This window comes from Plecotus auritus (genome assembly GCF_963455305.1).
Source record: "Plecotus auritus genome assembly, chromosome: 2".
NCBI lineage: Eukaryota > Metazoa > Chordata > Mammalia > Chiroptera > Vespertilionidae > Plecotus > Plecotus auritus.
The window spans coordinates 14659664-14678848 of record NC_137771.1 but is presented as its reverse complement, the minus strand read 5'-3'; the positions used below and the strand labels follow the sequence as shown (position 1 = coordinate 14678848).

The 19185-nt window shown below is 53.5% G+C and overlaps 1 protein-coding gene across 2 annotated transcripts; it reads left to right on the top strand.

The window, feature by feature from the left end:
• Window positions 1–694: 694 nt before the first annotated feature.
• On the top strand, window positions 695–18087 carry E2F2 (E2F transcription factor 2; the record flags this gene model as incomplete). 2 transcript variants are annotated; one of them, XM_080658437.1, is made up of 7 exons in its annotated part: window positions 695–946; window positions 6231–6336; window positions 8534–8753; window positions 9570–9728; window positions 11899–12013; window positions 15436–15628; window positions 17822–18087. In XM_080658437.1, the coding sequence occupies 7 exons, from the start codon at window positions 695–697 to the stop codon at window positions 18085–18087; spliced, it is 1311 nt and encodes a 436-aa protein (XP_080514563.1). The 2 variants fall into 2 exon arrangements, with proteins under 2 accessions (XP_080514563.1, XP_080514564.1); XM_080658438.1 differs by having other exon boundaries at window positions 9570–9730; window positions 11901–12013; window positions 15436–15657; window positions 17845–18087.
• Window positions 18088–19185: the final 1098 nt, after the last annotated feature.

Here is a 19185-nt window from a genome sequence, read left to right as displayed (position 1 = left end):
CCCCAAGCGCTCCACACCCCGGCCGCTCCTTCTTTCCACCAGGACCGCCCTCATGGCCTGCGCAGCGGGTGACGGCGGGTGTGGCTGTCCCTTTAAGCAGCAAAACTGCTGCAATCGCCGCCCGGGGACCGGTCCTTTCCGGAGGGTGGAGCCTATATTTGTTGCAGCGACCAACGGAAGCGCGGCATTTTCCGCGGGAGATCCGAATTTCGCGGCACGCAGTTTGGCGCTAAAAAAAAAAGAAGAAAAAAAAAGTGGCGGAGAAAGACGCGGGTACTGCATAGCGAAGCGAGAGGGAGTCGGTGCAATCGGTCCCCTCCCCGTCCGAGCGCATCGCCTCTCCGTGGAGCCCGCGGGCGCGCCAGAGACCCCTCCCCGGAGGCAGCCGGACCCCGGGCGCCGAGGCCCTCCGGGGCGTGGGGCCGTGCCGGGTCGCGGCCGCCCTTGGGGCGGGGCAGCCCCTGGCGGGGCCGCCGCCGCTATCGCAGCCGCGGTTCGATCTCCGAGCGGGGATCTCCAAGCGCTGCTCCGCTGGGCCGCAGGCCAGGAGGGGAGGGTCCGGCCTTGCCCCGCAGGCGTCCATTGGCGGCTTCCCTCGGCCTCCGCTCCATGCCCCGGGCCGGGTGAGCCGCCGCAGGCTCCCGAGCGCGCCGGTGCCCGCGGGCGCGCCTGGGGAGGGGGCTCCGCGCTGGCCATGCTGCGAGGGCCCCGGGCCCCGGCCCCGGCCGCTGCGCTGCCCCTGAAGGGGCTGGCCGCCTTGAGCCCCACTGAACTGTGGCCGCCTGGCCTCGGCAGCCCCCACCTCTGCCCGGTCACCACCACCTACTACACCTCGCTGTACCCGCAGACTGTGCCCCCCGCTACGGTGCCCGGCACTTGCCTCGACGCCACCCCCCACGGACCTGAGGGCCAAGCTGTGCGATGCGTGCCGGCTGGCCGGCTGCCGGTAATTCTGGGGACCCCGTGCACCTCTTCCCCCTATGCTTTCCGGGTGTGGGAAAGGAGGGAGGGGCGCCTGGGACCCAGTTTGAGTTGAAGCTGGTTGAATCTGGGGAGGGAGAAGGGGAGCTTTCAGATTCCAGAACAATCCAATACCCCCACTGGAGAAGAGCCCTTCATTTTCAGGCTTGGGGTGAAATAACCCCATCCACTGGAATGGAGTGGAATGAACACTGGATTGGGAGTGTGGAGACCCAACCCACTATCCCGAGTGCACCCTGTGACCTTGGGGAAGTCCAGGGAGCCAACTGTGCGTCATTCATTCATTCTTCTTCATTCATTGTTTGGCCCAGAAACCATTACTGGGCACCTGCTATTGTGCTGGCACAGAGCTAGGCCTGCGGATGCTGTAGGGACTTTAAAGTGTGTGGGGGGGGGGGGGTAGGGGGGAGGGGTGGTGGTGGGGGTCTCTCAGGTCCAGTATGGCTTGGACAGAATCCAAATTTTCCGTCCAGCCAACTCCTTCCCAATTATCTACCCTGGGTCCTCCCCCAGGCCCAGTTTTCTCTCCCAGACAGCCAGTAGCAGGTGCAAGTTGGGGGCAGCTTGACTATTCCCTCCTCAAGCCCCCAAGCCTGCTGCCAGGGAGGGCCCAAAGTGAGGTGGCATTAGGCACAGGATGTGTTTTGTGGGAGTGGAATTCCTGGATGGAGTCCATGAGAATCTGAACAACCATTGGGTGAGGGTGGAGTGGGAAAAGTCCAAGGGGAATGGGGGGGCAGGGGCGGGTTGGAGAGCCTGGTTTCTGGTCTAAACTGCCACCAATTCAGTGTGTGTCCTTGGACAAGTCTTAGCCCCAGTCTGGGCTTCAGTTTCATTTTCTGGAAAATGCGTGTGTGCTTACTCATCTCAGGTCACTTCCAGCTCCAGGTCCTGGGTTTGGGAAGCAGGCCCCAGGGAGGGGGTGTTGTAGGTTGGCTTAGTTGTGAGTGGTGAATAGGTTCAGGTACAGGGGTCAGGCCATGCCCTAGAGCAGTGGTCGGCAAACTAGGGCTCGGGAGCCACCACTGCCCTAGAGGCATCTGGTCAGACAGAACCCTCGCCATTGCTGGATGCAGGCAGAGCCCCAATTCTCTGCTACTGGAACCATGCTTTGCCCGTTTTCAAGCCTTTCATCTTCCCAGAGCCCCTTCCTGCATGCCATTTCCAACGAGGAGGAAGGAGAGCTATTTTCATTTTACAGGTCAAGCAGCCAAGGATAACTAGGTCTGGGTGTCTATCTTGTGTTCAGCATTTTACAGCCTAGAACAGTTTTGAACCCTGTGAAGTAGATGGCATGAGTAGCTCCCTGTTACAGGGGGAAATTGAAGCTCCTGTCCAAGGCCATACAGGGATTTGTGTGACCCGCAGGCAGGTGACCCTTCGTCTTCTCTGAAGACTACGTTCCCCAGGAAGGGGCTTAGTGGCTGGCCCAGTCTCCTCTGGCCCGCTGCTTGCAGGCACCCAGGCGGAGTTTCAGTAACAGCTGTGGTTTTGAACTGCTTCCCTCCCAAAGGAGCCTGAGTGCATCTGTTTGTACCTCCCTCCCAGAGGGGCTCAGTAATCACAGCAAGAATGGCTCTCTTACCGAAAGCCTGCTGTGTGTCAGGCACTGCTTGTCACTCTTCACATTCGTTATCTTGGTCAAGATGCCTGGGATGAGGCATCTTACAGATGAGGAAACCGAGCAGAGATGAGCAGAGACACAAGGTCACTTGTCCAAGTAACAAGCCAAGAGGTGGGAGAGTCTCCTTGCATCAGACCACCCTAAAGGCTTACCAGGCCCAGAACCCCCGCTCCTGTCAGTCCTCAGATGCCCAGTGCCCAGGCCCTGTGTGCAGGCCTTGGCCCCCTGCTTAGTCATTTTACCAGGGTGTGACCTGGAGCAGCTCCAAACCCAACCCTGGGTGTGGCCGCTTGCTTTGTGGCCAGGCTGCAAAGTGCACGGTGAGCAGGATTTGTCAGTGAGCTGCTCTTTAAAGGGAACCTCAGGCACTGCCCAGACATGGCAACCAAGTTCAATGGCAGAATGAAGACCAGAGCCCAGGACTCTGCGCTCCCTGTCTAGTTCCTTTTCCACCACTTTCTGGGGATGCGTGGGACATTTGTCTGTTGAGTCCCTACTCCAGCCAAGCACACTGCATCATTGCCTTTCATCCCCGAGGGAACCTGTGAAGAGGATGGCGTTCTGCACTGTTCTCCTTTCCCTTTAGTTTCTTGATATTTTCCAAATTTCCTCTGAGAACCGTGAAAGAAAAGGAACATTTTAACGAACAACCCTACAAGACGGGTCAGATGAGGAAATAAATGTCGGCTCAGAGAGGCAAGGCCGCGAATCCCAAGCTGGGATCTGGAAGTGAGGCTCTCAAGCAAGGCCTTACACTTGCTCCTACCCCCATCGTCTAACTTAGGACGTGGGGCTTAGGAGAGGCCTGGCTCTACTCCTGGGTGACCTTGGGCAAGTCGCTTCTCTTCCGCCCGGTTTCCTCGCCTTGCTGGTTGTGTCTCGTGGGCTCTGGCCTGAGAAAGGAGCTCTGGTCTTCTGCCTCGGTATTGGCTGGGTGGCCTCTAATCTTAACTAGGCCTTTAAGAAACAGCCCAAGGGGCTGCCTACAAGGGTCTAGGTTAGAGCCAAGCTGGCCGCTGGGTGTGGTCCCAGACGTTTGCTCTTGGCACGCCCCTCTGTTTTCAGCTTACCTCTGAACTTCCCCCCCTTCTGCTGCTCCTGGCGCTGTAGTGATAGCACCTCCCCTGCATGAGCAAAGGGCTTTGCTGCACTGTTTTTCTGAATCCTGAGCAGAGGTTGAGCAGCTTAGCTTCATTTGACAGGTGGGACTCCAGAAGGCAACTGACTTGGCCAGCTAAGAAGTGGGGTGGGAGGGCTGGATGGGAGCCCAGGTGCATCTGACTCCAAGGCTTGTGCTCAGCCTCTCCTTGGTCCTCATCCTTCTGGCCTTGTCCTCTGCCACGTGCGTTCTGCAGGCTCAGGCCCACGCATGAGCTGACCTCTCTGGGCAATGCATAAAGGTGACAGATGTCCTCTGGTGGAGGGACACTTTGCTGCTTAGGGACTCTGAGAGTGCAGGATAAGGATGAGAGAAGGGAGAGGACGTGTGTGTGTGTGTGTGTGTGTGTGTGTGTGTGTGTGTGTAAAAGCAATGGGGCAGGAGGGTATAGGCAGGCCTTGGCCCAAATTCCAGCAGATTCTGAGGGAATGGGAGTGGGATGGAGCTGAGGCAGCCTGGTGCATGGCTTTGGAATCAGACAGACCTGGGTTCAAACTCTGGCTCTGCCCTTTGTCTGTGTGACCTTGGGCACATGGCTTAACCTCTGTGAGTCTCCACTTCTCTTCCAAGAGAGATTGCCAATACCGATGTTGCAGGACTGATGAGCACATGATAGGCCCGGCACAGGTACTCTGTTCAAGGCCCTCCCCTCCTTCCCATCTGCAGGTAGTGGGGACCTTCCTGGTATGTTCTGGGAACTCAGCAGGGCTGGCTCCTGTCTGGTAGGGGAGGTGGTTGGGGTGGGGGAGATTCTGGCTTGCCCTACCTCTGTCTCAGGGAGAACTCAGCCTGACTTCCCTTCTCCCTGCCCTTGGCATTCCTTTTGAGGACTAGATGAAGGATTCTGGGATCAATAACTTTTATCTGGATTGATAAAAGGCCTTGGAGCTCAAGTGAGGAATGCAGGGGCACTAGAGGCAAAATGAGGCTGGAGAAGGTCACCTTCCCTAGAATCTAGGATGTCACCAGCTGGGAGGTTAGAAAAGGAATATTCCAGAGAGACTTAAAGAGGAATGAGCAGGGAGGCATTTGGATTATGTCCAGGTCGGGGTAGGTGTGGAGGAGAGAAACCCAGGAGCAATGCTCCTCAAACCAATCCAAGAAGACTTCCTGGAGCAGGTTGGGGTGGGGGTGGGTGGGTGCTGGGGGGCAGCCCAGAGGGGAGCTTAGAGCAAGAAGAACTGTCCTCACCTCCCACACCTGTCAGCCCAGCTGTGCTCAGCAGCGGTTAGAAGTCTCAGCCCTGCCGAGCATGACCTCACCACCAAAGGTTAAAATAGGCCTCTCTGCTCCAACCAGGGTAAGGGTGCGGGGGGAGGGGGGGGGGCCGGGGAGAGGGAGAAAATGGGCTCGGCGACCCCCGCAAGTGTGTGGAGAGGCTGAGATTGGATTTTAGAGAAGGACATCACAGTGTTTCCTGGACATCACTGTGTGCTGAGCCAAGGCTGAGCACTCTTTCTGCCCCATTGTACCAAGGAGGAAACAGGTCCGAGGTGTGGAGCCTTTCCCCAAGTCACACACTCCCCTGTGAAGGAGCTGCGAGATGCAAGCCCAGGTCTCTGACCCCCGTGTCCCAGTGCCCCAGTGCCCTAGCCCTGCCCCTGCCCAACCCTAACCAGGAGAGAGGCCCCTTCCGGGCCAGTTCAGCTTCTGGGCCTAATGGGGCCGGGTGGCAATGGGGTGTAGAGGAGCAGATGGGTCTGTGGTTTGATTTCCCCAGCAGGTGTTTCCCAAGCTTGGCAGGAACAGGGAGGGGGGCAGGGGACCTCAGCTGCTGGTCCTTAAGACACAGGGGAAGGATTCATTGTCTGCCCCTCTCCACAAAGAAAGAATGGCAAATGGAGTCTATTCAAGAGGCCCTGGGCCCTTGAGCTGGAACCCCAACAGGGGGTGGGGGATGTTTGCACTGCTTCCCAATGCGGGCACCTCCCTGAGGTGTGGCACTGATCCAGGAAGTCCCCTGGGCCTGGGTGGATGCCCGGCCCCACCCTGATAAGGGCCAGCTGTGGAGCTGTGATGGGTACCCAGTGTGGCTGGGCCAGCTGCTTCTGCAGAGGGGGGGGGGGAGGGGCTCTCCCCAGTCTGATGTGGTTTAGGCCCCACCCACTCCTTCCTGCATCATCCTCCGTGCATGGGGGAAGGGGCAGATGTGGAAGTGACTTTGTGGCCTGTTATTAAGGAACTGTGAGCTCTTGGCCACACTGGCTTTGGCAGGGTCTCAAGTGCCTGGGCCTCAGAGGATGGGAGTGTTGTGTGCCTCTCAGAAAATAGGACGTCCTTCCCTTGAAAGGTCACTTTTAAGGTCATTGATATTTCCTTACCAAGTACATCATGTTGCAGCAGGATTGGTGGTAAACTGAGGCAGGAAGTGGCTGCTGGTGGCCTCAGTGCTTTGGCCCCAGGTTGGGAAAAGTCTGAGGAGGAATGATGCTCAAACTCTGCCTCTCCCTCCCATCTCTCTCCAAGGCCAAAAGGAAGCTGGACCTGGAGGGGATCGGGAGGCCTGCGGTCCTGGAATTCCAGACTCCCAAGGGGAAGTTCATTAGAGTGGATGGCCTCCCCAGCCCTAAAAGTAAGTTGTGCTGATGGGGCATCTGGGGGCAGACTCAGGAGACCGGGGGTGGGGTGGGCAGGGGCAGAGGGCAGCAGCCCTGCCCAGATCATCAGGAGTAATATTTGTAGCACACTTCCTGGTGTATACAGCAGTTCCCTGTGTGTTCTCTCGCTGGATCCTGCCAGGTAGGTAGGGTCACCCCACTTTTACTGATAAAACAACTTGAGACTCAGAGCTAGAGTGTCTTGCCCAAGGTCACACTGCTGGTAAGTGGAGTCCGGACTACAACGTAGTCTTACACTGCTTCACACTGCTCTTGGGTTCCAAACATGATGACCCACGATTTGTTTGGGAACTTACTATTTTTGTTTGTGTTTAATTCAATCTGACCTTTTCTAAAAGAGAGAATCCAGCTCAAAGAGGAGCGGGGTCTTCCTCCCCCATGCAGACAGAGAGCTAACTAAGTGATGCAAAGGAAAGTGAAGCTCAGATTAATCCAACTTCAGAGGTTGAGATCCAGAGGAGAGGTTTTCCGCCTCGATATTTGCAGTCAGTATTCTGGTTAGAGTGGGAGTTTCCGCACCTGTGTTAGAGAGAACACTAATTTGGGGGACAGAAACCTAACGAAGAAGGTATGTGACTGGGTGGGAAGCATGAGGGTTAGGAATTTGGGGGTCCTGGCAGGGCTGTGCCCTGACCTGACTGGCCACTCCTCTTCTGTGAACCTTTACAATGGTCTCATCTGTAAACTGAGGTACAGCTAGATCAGGAATAGTAAGAAGGTTTTCTTCCCAGTTGATTGGTAGAAGTGCCCAAGCTCTTTATCAAAGGATCCTACGTGCACTGGTTGAAAAAGCAGCCTGTGTGCCAAATACTTGTCATCCATATGTTAAGGGATTCCAAAGTCTCCTTCGCGGTGGTTCTCAGCCTTCCTAATGCCACGGCCCTTTAATACAGTTCCTCATGTTGTGGTGACCCCCAACCATAAAATTATTTTCGTTGCTACTTCATAACTGTAATTGTGCTACTGTTAATGAATCGTAATGTAAATAGCTGTGTTTTCCGATGGTCTTCGGCTCTACAGCAGCGGTTCTCAACCTGTGGATCACAACCGATGGTCTTAGGCTCTACAGCAGTGGTTTTCAAGCTGTGGGTCGCGACCCACAGGTTGAGAACCGCTAGCAGGGTCGCCTAAGACCATCGGAAAACACAGCTATTTACATTACGATTCATTAACAGTAGCACAATTACAGTTATGAAGTAGCAATGAAAATAATTTTATGGTTGGGGGTCACCACAACATGAGGAACTGTATTAAAGGATTGCGGCATTAGGAAGGTCGAGAACCACTGTTCTAGAGGAATCTGAGACTCTCTAAAACTCAGTTTCCTGAACTAGTTTGGACATCCACTTGCTATATGACTTGCAAGTCATTTTATTGCAAAAGTTCTCTTGTGGTTTAAGATGTTGCAGCTGAGATGTGGTGTCTTGTGACATCAGCTTCATTAAGAAAGGGACCTTTTCATGAACCTGCCCCATTCGATATTATAGGACTGATTCCTCTCAGATAACCACTGGGCTGCACATGGAAAGAAAAGGCAAGTCTATAAGAATGTTCTCAAGTCCCAGCTGGTCATTCCCTCCCTACCCTGATTCCAAATTCCTGACATAACTGGAAGGATAGGGTAATGGTTAAGAAGGTAGACTTGGAGCCAGACTGCCTGGATTTAAATTCCAGCTTTGCCACTTTCTAGCCGAGTGAGCTGAGCAAGTTACTTAACCTGTCTGTGCCTCAGTATTCTCATCTATAAAATGGGGATGGTTATACACCAAATTTATAGGGTGTTGTAAGGATTAAATTTGTTGTCTGTGGAAATTGCGTAGAACAGTGATCTACACACAGTAAGCATTTGGTGGTGGTGGTGGTGGTGATGACGGAGCTGCCTAAGCTGTGGTGGAAAGATCCTCTGAACTAGGTATTAGGACATTTGGTTTCTAGCCCTGACACTGACCTTAACTGTGAGACCTTAAGGAAATCACTTTCCCTCTGGAGGTATCAGGCTTCCAGTTTAGACAATGGCAGTGAATGACCCCCAGCTTCACAGTGGAAAGTGGGTGCTCATGTGAAGGGTGGTACTGAATGGGTCCAGGTTCCTGGAGGAAGCTCCCCAGGGTGGCCCCCTCTGAGCAATGACTGGGCCCCTTTCCTCCTTAGCACCCAAGTCCCCCGGGGAGAAGACTCGGTACGACACATCCCTGGGGCTGCTCACCAAGAAGTTCATCTACCTCCTGAGTGAGTCCAAGGATGGGGTCCTGGACTTGAACTGGGCTGCTGAGGTGCTAGATGTGCAGAAGCGGCGCATCTATGACATCACCAACGTGCTGGAAGGCATCCAGCTGATTCGCAAGAAGGCCAAGAACAACATCCAGTGGGTGTGAGTGCCTGGGCTGGGGCTGGTGGCACCAATGACTGCCCGTGCTGGGGGCAGAGCCAGGAGCAATATCCAGTGGGTGTGAATGCCAGGGGTGGGGCTGAGAGCAGCATCCAATGGGCATAAGCAGCAAGGGTGGACCAAGAGCAACATCCAATAGGCTTATATGCTGGGGTCGGAACCAGTGTATCTAAGAGCAGAGTGGAAGAACAGGTGTATGTGCTGGAGCAATATTAGGCGTGCGTGGGGTGGAGAATGCTTTTTAGGATGTGTAAAGGCCTCAGAGGACTGCATTCTCTTGAGTCAGGGATCCCAAGAGTTCCCTCTTCTAGTTTAGGAAAGTCCCCAGGGACCTGAGAGCTAATAACCCAGACTCCTTCCAGCTCAGAGATATGAGTACTTCAGGCTCCTCTCACTGCTACAAGGTCTTAAAGAGCAGACCGCCAGCCCCTGGCATGAACCCTAAGAGAACCGAGGCAGGGGGGTCAGGACTGAGGTCATTCTAGCTCCCTGACACATGGGGGAGGCTGGGGCAAGGGTGAACAGAGTGGAAAGCCCTCCACACGTGGGGTAATGCCCTGACTTGTTACTTTTCCCTAGCCCAACCCTCAAACCTCAAGGTTCACTTCCTAGCAGCTCCCTGGGAGCTAGACAGGACTGCTGATTTGCACAACCCAGGAGCACCCTTGTAGACCATGAGAATGGCCTCATCCTGGGGATTTACACCATCTGCACATCTGCAGCTCTGCGCAGCGGTGCTCAGGTTGGGGTCCCTGGTTGTGCACTGAGACTGACACTGGGGGGCTGCTCTGTTCCCAGAGGCAAGGGAGCACTTGAAGACCCCACCCGGCCTGGGAAGCAGCAGCAGCTGGGACAGGAGCTGAAGGAGCTGATGAGTACGGAGCAGGCCTTGGACCAGCTCATCCAGAGCTGCTCTCTGAACTTCAAGCACCTGACCGAGGACAAGGCCAACAAGAAATATCCTCTTTGGTTGGGAGACGGTTGTCAGGGAGCTGGGCCTGTTGCATGCTCTCATATCTATCCGGAGTTGATGCAATACCTCCCTCGGGGTCTGGCATATCTGCATATCTGCTTTTTCCTTTCTGGGTGGCTTTTCTTCTTGACTCTGTTGAAGTTACTTTCTCATAGTGCAAGTAAGACAAGCACATTTCTTTAAATCTGCAAAATGGAGGAAAGAAATAGCAGCCACCATAACATTGTTCTTTATGCATACACAGGTTGTGTATTATTTAAATACTAGAGGCCCGGTGCACCAAATTCATGCACTTGAGGGGGGGTGCCTCAGCCTGGCCTGCACCCTCTTTCAGTTCAGGAGCCCTTGGGGGATGGGGAGTGGGCCTAAGCTACCAGTCGGACATCCTTAGTGCTGCCACGGAGGCGGGAGAGGCTCCTGGCACCGCTGCTGCGCTCGCCAACCGTGAGCCCGGCTTCTGGCTGAGCGGCGCTCCCCCTGTGGGAGCACTGACCACCAGGGGGCGGCTCCTGCGTTGAGCGTCTGCCCCCTGACAGTCAGTGCATGTCATAGCAACTGGTTATTCCGCTGTTCAGTCGATTTGCATATTAGTCTTTTATTGTATAGGATAGTGTGTGACTGCTGTGCATAACACTTTATATCCTTCTTTTCTCCCCTTAGTATACTATCATAGACAGTTTTTTTTTATTATATTTTATTGATATTTTACAGAGAGGAAGGGAGAGGGATAGAGAGTTAGAAACATCGATGAGAGAGAAACATCGATCAGCTGCCTCCTGCACACCTCCTACTGGGGATGTGCCCGCAACCAAGGTACTTGCCCTTGACCAGAATCGAACCTGGAACCTTCAGTCCACAGGCTGACGCTCTATCCACTGAGCCAAACCGGTTTTGGCCATAGACAGTTTTTATGAGTTACAAATCCTTCCAACTATGTGGTTGATCCACATGAAGTTGTTGATATTGAACCATTTTTTATCTTCAAAAACAGCAATCTCATGTGGTTTAACTTCATATTTAAAATAGTTTGTTTGAGAATATCCTACTCAGATTACGCTCTGGTTTGTTGATAAGGCCTACAATCGACATTTAGATCTATTCTAGATTTCTGCTCCTATGAAGCAACAAAACAATGAATGCCTTTTTGTGTATAGAACATTGTCCTATTTTTTTTTTTAAAATATATTTTATTGATTTTTTTACAGAGAGGGAGAGGGATAGAGAGTTAGAAACATCGATGAGAGAGAAACATCGATCAGCTGCCTCCTGCACACCTCCCAGTGGAGACATGCCCGCAACCAAGGCATGTGCCCCTGACCGGAATCGAACCTGCGACCCTTCAGTCCGCAGGCAGACGCTCTATCCACCGAGCCAAACCGGTTTCGGCCATTGTCCTATTTTTTTAAAAACTTATTTCCTTAGGTCAGATTCCTAGGTTTGAAATGATGAGGTCACAGAGTATGGACTTTGCTAAGGCTTTACTTTTTTTTTTTTTTTTTTAAAATATATTTTATTGATATTTCACAGAGAGGAAGGGAGAGGGATAGAGAGCTAGAAACATCGATCAGCTGCCTCCTGCACACCTCCCACTGGGGATGTGCCCACAACCAAGGTACATGCCCTTGACCGGAATCGAACCCGGGACCTTTCAGTCCGCAGGCCGACGCTCCATCCACCAAGCCAAACCGGTTTCGGCTGCTAAGGCTTTTCAGACATTTTCCCCAAGTAGTTTCACCATCTAATTGGTTTTTGGATATGGCTTTGTATTTTTGGATGGATGCTAGGCATTGTGAAAAATTTAAATAAATAAGACATCTTCCTTACTGAAAATCAGCAAGTGCAATAAAGACAGAATTATAAAAGGGGGGAAAAAAAGACATATCATCCTGCCTTCTCTAGTTTGAGAGATGAAGCCTTTTATGTAAAACCTGATAAAAGGCAGCATTTTAAAGAAATGATTTATATCCTCATTTGCTTTCTAAAGGGATTCAAGGTAACTTAAGATATTAAAAGAACAGGTTACAGTTTGGGGTTATTTCTGGGGTTTTATAAGGAGTGAGAAAAAAATGTTCAGAGGCTGAGGAGAGGTGGATTGGACCCTGCCTGGCGGGCTGGGGTGCGGATTTTGACTTCCTTGACTCTCCTGCCCCCTACACTGGCCTATGTGACTTACCAGGACATCCGTGCTATCGGCACCTTTAAGGAGCAGACAGTGATTGCTGTCAAGGCCCCTCCGCAGACAAGACTGGAAGTGCCCGACAGGAATGGGGTGAGAGGGGAAGCATTTGGTGGAGAGCAGGGTTGGGAGGGTCCCGGGAAGCTCTGCAGGCTCTGTCCCAGGCACTGCCCAGCCCCCAGCTACCCCAGTCCATGGTGGTACCCACGGCAAGATCGGTGTTCTCTGAGCTGGTGCAGAAATGACAGAAGCTGGAAAGGGCAACAGAGTCTGGCCTGAGAAAAACCTGTTTCTGGTTTCTTTCTGCATCCCACCAGCCCTGCGGTCCTGGTTTCTTTCTGCATCCCACCAGCCCTGTGGTCCTGGTTTCTTTCTGCATCCACCAGCCCTGCGGTCCTGGTTTCTTTCTGCATCCCACCAGCCCTGCGGTCCTGGTTTCTCTGCATCCCACCAGCCCTGCGGTCCTGGTTTCTTTCTGCATCCCACCAGCCCTGCGGTCCTGGTTTCTCTGCATCCCACCAGCCCTGCGGTCCTGGTTTCTTTCTGCATCCCACCAGCCCTGCGGTCCTGGTTTCTTTCTGCATCCCACCAGCCCTGTGGTCCTGGTTTCTTTCTGCATCCCACCAGCCCTGCGGTCCTGGTTTCTTTCTGCATCCCACCAGCCCTGTGGTCCTGGTTTCTCTGCATCCCACCAGCCCTGCGGTCCTGGTTTCTCTGCATCCCACCAGCCCTGTGGTCCTGGTTTCTCTGCATCCCACCAGCCCTGCGGTCCTGGTTTCTTTCTGCATCCCACCAGCCCTGTGGTCCTGGTTTCTTTCTGCATCCACCAGCCCTGCGGTCCTGGTTTCTTTCTGCATCCCACCAGCCCTGCGGTCCTGGTTTCTCTGCATCCCACCAGCCCTGCGGTCCTGGTTTCTTTCTGCATCCCACCAGCCCTGCAGTCCTGGTTTCTTTCTGCATCCACCAGCCCTGCGGTCCTGGTTTCTTTCTGCATCCACCAGCCCTGCGGTCCTGGTTTCTTTCTGCATCCCACCAGCCCTGCGGTCCTGGTTTCTCTGCATCCCACCAGCCCTGCGGTCCTGGTTTCTTTCTGCATCCCACCAGCCCTGCGGTCCTGGTTTCTCTGCATCCCACCAGCCCTGTGGTCCTGGTTTCTCTGCATCCCACCAGCCCTGCGGTCCTGGTTTCTCTGCATCCCACCAGCCCTGTGGTCCTGGTTTCTTTCTGCATCCCACCAGCCCTGCGGTCCTGGTTTCTTTCTGCATCCACCAGCCCTGCGGTCCTGGTTTCTTTCTGCATCCACCAGCCCTGCGGTCCTGCACACATGCACGTGCGCCCGCACACAGCGGTGTTAGTGCTCACAGTAATCCTTTCATGCCGACCATGCTGTCCTGGATTAAAGACCAAAATCATTATTTTTTTTTTAAATATATTTTATTGATTTTTTACAGAGAGGAAGGGAGATGGAGAGCTAGAAACATCAATGAGAGAGAAACATAGATCAGCCGCCTCCTGCACACTCCCCACCGGGCATGTGCCCGCAACCAATGCACATGCCCTTGACCGGAATCGAACCTGGGACCCCTGAGTCCACAGGCCGACGCTCTATCCACTGAGCCAAACTGGTCAGGGCCAAAATCATTTTTTAAAAAAAATTAATTTTAGAGAGAGAGGAAGGGAAGGGAAAAGAGAGAAACATCAATGAGAGAGAGAGAGAAACAATGATCTTCTGCCTCCTGCATGCCCCCATGTGCCCTGACCGAAATCGAACCAGTGACCTCTCAGTGCACCAGTGATGCTCAACCAACTGAGCCAGGGGCAGGACCAAAATTCTTAACACTCCCCAGGAGGCCCTCCCTGCGCTTATTTTGCCAACCTCCTCTCGCATGCTGCTCCTCTTCTCTGTCTTTGCTTCAGCCACCGACCTGCCTGCGGTTTCCCCACCACGCTAAGCTCGTCCCCAGTGCAGGACCTTCACACATGCTGTTCCCTCCAGCTGAAATGTTCTTCCCTCTCTCTGCCTGGTTTACTGCTATTGATCCTACACGTCTCAACTCGAGCATCACTTCCACCAGGAAGCCTTCCCTGATCACCCCCAGACTTCATAACCAATATCTTGGTGTTTACATGACTATGTTCTGCTTCATCCATTAGAGTGTAAACTCCACAAAAGTACGTTCCTCTCATGTGGGTTATTTCTGAGCTATATAAAGAGTGAGAAACCTCCAACTCAGAGCCTGATAAAGGCTCAAGAAGTAATTTGTTTAATGAAAGAACATTCAGATAAATAAGGCCCCGCCCACCACCTCAGCGGAGCTCAGAACCTAGAGGGGTCAAGACCCAAGCAAGCAGGGATGCTGTGATTTACAGATTTAAGATGTGCTTTGAGGGCCGGGAGGAAGGAGAGTTGGAGGATGCACCCATAGGTGGTGACAGTTAAACTGGGTCCTAAAGAATGAATAGGATTTTTTTTAAACATTAATATTTCAAGAAAAACAATTTTAAGTATGTTACATGCAATAAGCATTAATATTTCAAGGAAAAAAAAGATTTTGTTTTTAAATTGTCTTATTTATTTACTTACATGTAGTTGTACACACTATTGTGTTAGTTTCAGGTGTACAATATAATGACTCGACAGTGATATACCTTACAATATGATCGCCACACTAAGTTTAGTAATCACCTGTCAAACTTACCTCAGTGTTACTGAGCAGGACGTTTGCCGGGTGGAGCGGGGGAAGGAGGGTACTGCAGGAATGGCGTGTGTGTGGTCAGCTGCCGCTTTGCTCCTGACCTGCCTGGAGAACTGAGTGCCTGCAGGAATGGCGTGTGTGTGGTCAGCTGTGGCTTAGGCTGCCGGTGTGTGGTGGACAAGAGGCAGGGGTGGGAAAGCCAAGTATCAGGACTCATGGTTCCAGGGAATAGAAAGACAAGTCCAACTGGCTTCAGGGCGAGGGTCCACGGGAAGATGTGGGTTGCAAGCAAGGCTGGATCCAGGGGCTCACATTAAGACTCTAAGTTCACCTCATGCTCCATCTCTCACTGTGCCATTCTCTGTGCTGACTCAGTTCCCAGGTGGGCTCTCCCCTTTGCGGCAAAGATAGTGTTCATGGTACCAGCTCAGCAACCCCAGTGCGAAGGGAGCGTCCATTTCCAGGCCCTGGGCCGGATGCTCGGGTGGACTGACCTGAGTCACGTGCCACCCTGCACCGTCACCATCATTTTCCTTTCTCATCCTGCATCTCAGGCTCACCCATTGGAGCTGGGGCAGGGTGCTGCCTCCGCTCCCAACACCATGATGAGAGTGGAGGAAGAGTGATTTCCCAAAGGGAAATCCAGGCTTTCTCCCTAAAAGAAGAGTCTTGGGGGCCAGAAGCAGCGGATGTTGACCACAGGCCTCAGGGCCCAGCTCAGGAGTTGAGCTTGCTCACGTGTGTCGGTCCATATACGCTGACCCGTGAGTAAGTGTGCAGCTGCCCAGAGCCATGCCCTGGCTTCTCTTCCTTCTCCAGGAAAACCTGCAGATCTATCTGAAGAGCACACAGGGGCCCATCGAAGTCTACTTGTGCCCGGAGGAGATGCAGGAACCAGATAGCCCTGCCAAGGAGCCTGTCTCCTCCACGTCCACCCTCAGCCCCACTCCTGACTCTGCCCAGCCCTGCAGCAGCACCGACCCTGGGACCCTGGGACCCGCGGCATCCCCAGGTAGGGCCCTCTGTCCAGAGGAACAGAAGGTGGGGAGTGCCACTGGCCTTCGTTTCCTCTTCCACATCAGCATTTGTTGGGTATCGATCTTCTACCTTGCGGCCAAGTATAGTCCTCCAGCAGGTGTGTGCATTGCACTCTACACTCTAAAGCACGTGTGCATTCCCTGTCTCATTAGCAGGCTGAGCCTGCTTCGGGGCAGAGGGGCTGGGATTTGAATCCCAGGTCTTCCACTTACCAGCTATGTGACCTTGGACAAGTTATTTGACCTCTCTTTGTCTCAATCTCCTCATCTGTAAGTTGGGCTTACTAATTAATAGTATCTACTTCAAAGGTCATTGTGAAAATTAAATGAGTTAATATATGTAAAGCACTTAGAACTGTGCCTAGCCATAAAAGAAGGCGATTATTATTATTATTATTACTGCCACTGCCACTAGTACTGCTGCTTCTGTGGCAGCTACTAACAGCCAAGCTCCTGGCACTCAATGAGCCCACAGTAAATGGAAACTATAGGTTTTATGAGGAAGGCTCAACACTTTCTTGGGCGAGAATAACTAAGGTTTATTGAACCACGACGGTACCAGATACACCTATTCTTACATTATCCTCACAGCAATTCTTGAGGTAGGTTTTATTATTCCCAGTTTAGAGAGAATAAGCTGAGGCAGAGAGATGTGACTTGCCCCGGGTCTCCCAGCTGGGAGACAACAGAGCTGTGTCTTGAACCTTAGTCTCTGCATTCCTAGCCCAGTGCTGTCTCCACACAGCACAGAACAAATCAGGGCAGGGGATCCTGGCTCAGCCCTGGCTGGGATGTGGACGGAACAGCGAACAGCTGGCTACTCTTGGCAGGAAGTAGTAGGAGGCAGCTGCCAGGGAGTAAAGAGGTAGGAGAGGTCCCTGTGGACTTCCCAGGGGGGTGGGAGTCCGGAAGGAGTGGAAATGGGAACCTGTGAAGGCCCCTCCACTAGAATGATTTTTCCCTTTACTGGGCTCATGCGCTGGGTCAGACTGGCAGGATTCTTCGAGGCCGTGTAGGCCATTGTTCCACTTTCTGTGTTCTCAGCAGCAGAATCTCCTTAAGTAGAACCCTGGTGTTTAAACAGATGCAGAGCTAGAACCGGCCTGAAAGAAGAGGTGTGTTTGGGACGATCTACAGAACATAGATTGGATTCCATTTCTTTATTTAACTCAAGGATTGACAAACTATTGTCTGCAGGTCAAATGTAGCCTGTTTTTATATGGTTTGTGAGCTAAGAATGGTTTTCCTATTGTTAAAGAGTTGTAAGGGGGAAAAGAAAGCGACTGTGACAGAGAACATAGTGTCCTGCAAAGCCTAAAATACTATCAGCCTTTTACAGAAGTTTGCTGACCCCTGATCTAACGCAACCCTTCCTTTTACATTCAAGTAAAACGGAAGCCCAGAGAGGACAAGTGACTTCCCTAAGGTCACACAGCACGTTGGTGGTAGAGCTTGGGTACTAGCCCAGACTCCCAGCTCTTCTCTAGTGACCTCTCCTGAGCCCTGGCCTGGCCCCGGGACCAGGGCTTCTCCCTGCACCAGCCATCTGTCCCTCTGGGCACCTCCCAGTGCCTATCACCCACTCCAGACCTGTGCCCCACCCTGTCCTCCCTCCTGCCTCGTCTGCCTTCTCACTCCACTGTCAACAAGTGCACAGCTGTCCAAGGTTCAAACCACTTTCGCTTCAGCTGTCCTCTGAGACCTTGGGCAGAGGGGGGGACCCTCCGACATAAGCCAGGACAAGGTTTTCAGCTCAATTTTTGTACAAATTAACAGCCTGAGGCCCAAAAGGAGCAGTCGGCGGTGGGGCCAGCCCAGAAGCCAGCTCTGGGCCAGGGCTAGTGCCATGGCTGTGCCTCTCCACATTTGCCACGTGGCCTCTTAGTGTTATCCCTTCTGAAGGGAGCAGGAGGAGCTTTCTGGACGGTGTACACCTATGGAGTGTGTGTGAGAGGAGAGGGGATAGTGCGGGAGAATGAGAGCAGTTGCTGGAGCTGGTGCCGGGACAGGGAGGGTGTCCCGGGGCCACTGGGTGTGGGGCAGGGTGGGAGAGAAGAGAAGGGTACACAGTCATCCGGAGAACCGGAAGGCTGTTCTTGTGCTCTGAGGTCTGACCAGAGGCTTCTGGGCCCGAGGGCCAGTCATAACCCTTGTCTATTTGTCTCCAGCGCCATCGCTGACTTCCCAGCAGGTCCTGCCGCCGCCGCCGTCCCTCGTCCCTCTGGAGGCCACGGACAGCATGCTGGAGCTGCCACACCCCCTTCTGCAGCAGACCGAGGACCAGTTCCTGTCCTCAGCCCTGACCGACAGCTCCCCTCTGATCAGCTTCTCTCCGCCCTTGGACCAAGATGACTACCTATGGGGCCTGGATGGGGGTGAGGGCATCAGTGACCTCTTTGACTCCTATGACTTTGGGGACCTGCTGATTAATTGAGTGACCCTGCCTGCCCCCAGCAGCTCCGCCACGGTCTCTACCTCCTCACAGGCAGATTGACAGGCCCTCTGCCTGCACGGGGACGTTGGACACAGATGCTACCCTTAGGGCATGGGGGGTCTCTCCTTCCTGCCCCTGCGTCCTGCCAGCCGAAGCTGTCTGAGGGGTTTGTGGAGGGTACGGGTGAGGATCGTATCAGGGGTTGGGTCCTGTCCTTCCTAGTGGAAGCTGGGCCTGCGAAGGCCCGTTCATCTTCTGACCTCTAATGTGAAGGGGCCACAGATGAAGTGACCAGGTCCAGGGAAAGGCCCTGCCACTGCCTTCTGAGGGGTGATTAGGATCTTCAGTTGATCGCAGAGCACTTACTGCCTTTGTATTTATTTCAGGTTGAGTTTTGTTTGTGTGTCTTCCCTGAGTTTTAGCAGGGACATCGTTCTGGTTCCAGTGAGACCTCAGACAGGCCAGCACTGTCCGCTGTGCAAGGGCACCTGGCTTCCAGGGACCCAGGCCAGCTCCCTGGCCTCCCCGCCGCGTGGGGACGGGGCCTCTGAGAGCCTGTCCAGGCTTCTGGACGTCACTGCACTTCGGCTCCTAATTCTAGATGGTTCCAGGGAGCCGTCCCAGCACAGGTGGCACTGGAGCTCCGAGGAAACAGGAATAGCCAGTTCAGGAGCCTCGCTCCCTGTGGGATTCCTTATGTCCCTGCCTTAGAATGTAAAAATGACCCCCAGGGAGACAGCAGGGGTGCTCCTGAGGAAGAGGGACAGGAGTGTTGGAGGCAGCCGCAGTGGCTGCTGCAGGCCCCCTCCTCGTTTTGGCCTCCTCTCGCTGGGACTGTGTTACACGGAGGACCAGGGAGGCAGAGGCTGCAGGTGAGATTGAGACAGGGAACCGTCAGCACACATCCCCTCTGTAGCTGCAGGTATCCCTCTCCCCTCCCCTGGAAGGATTTTGGGTTGTTTTTTTCTTTGTTTGTCAAAGGGGTGATTCTTTAAGGAGTCCCCTCCCCCCAGCTCTCACACAGACCCCCAGCGACAGGTGACCAGGGCTTGATGGCGTGTTGGCTCCTTTGTCACAGGAATGCAGAAGGAGTGGTAG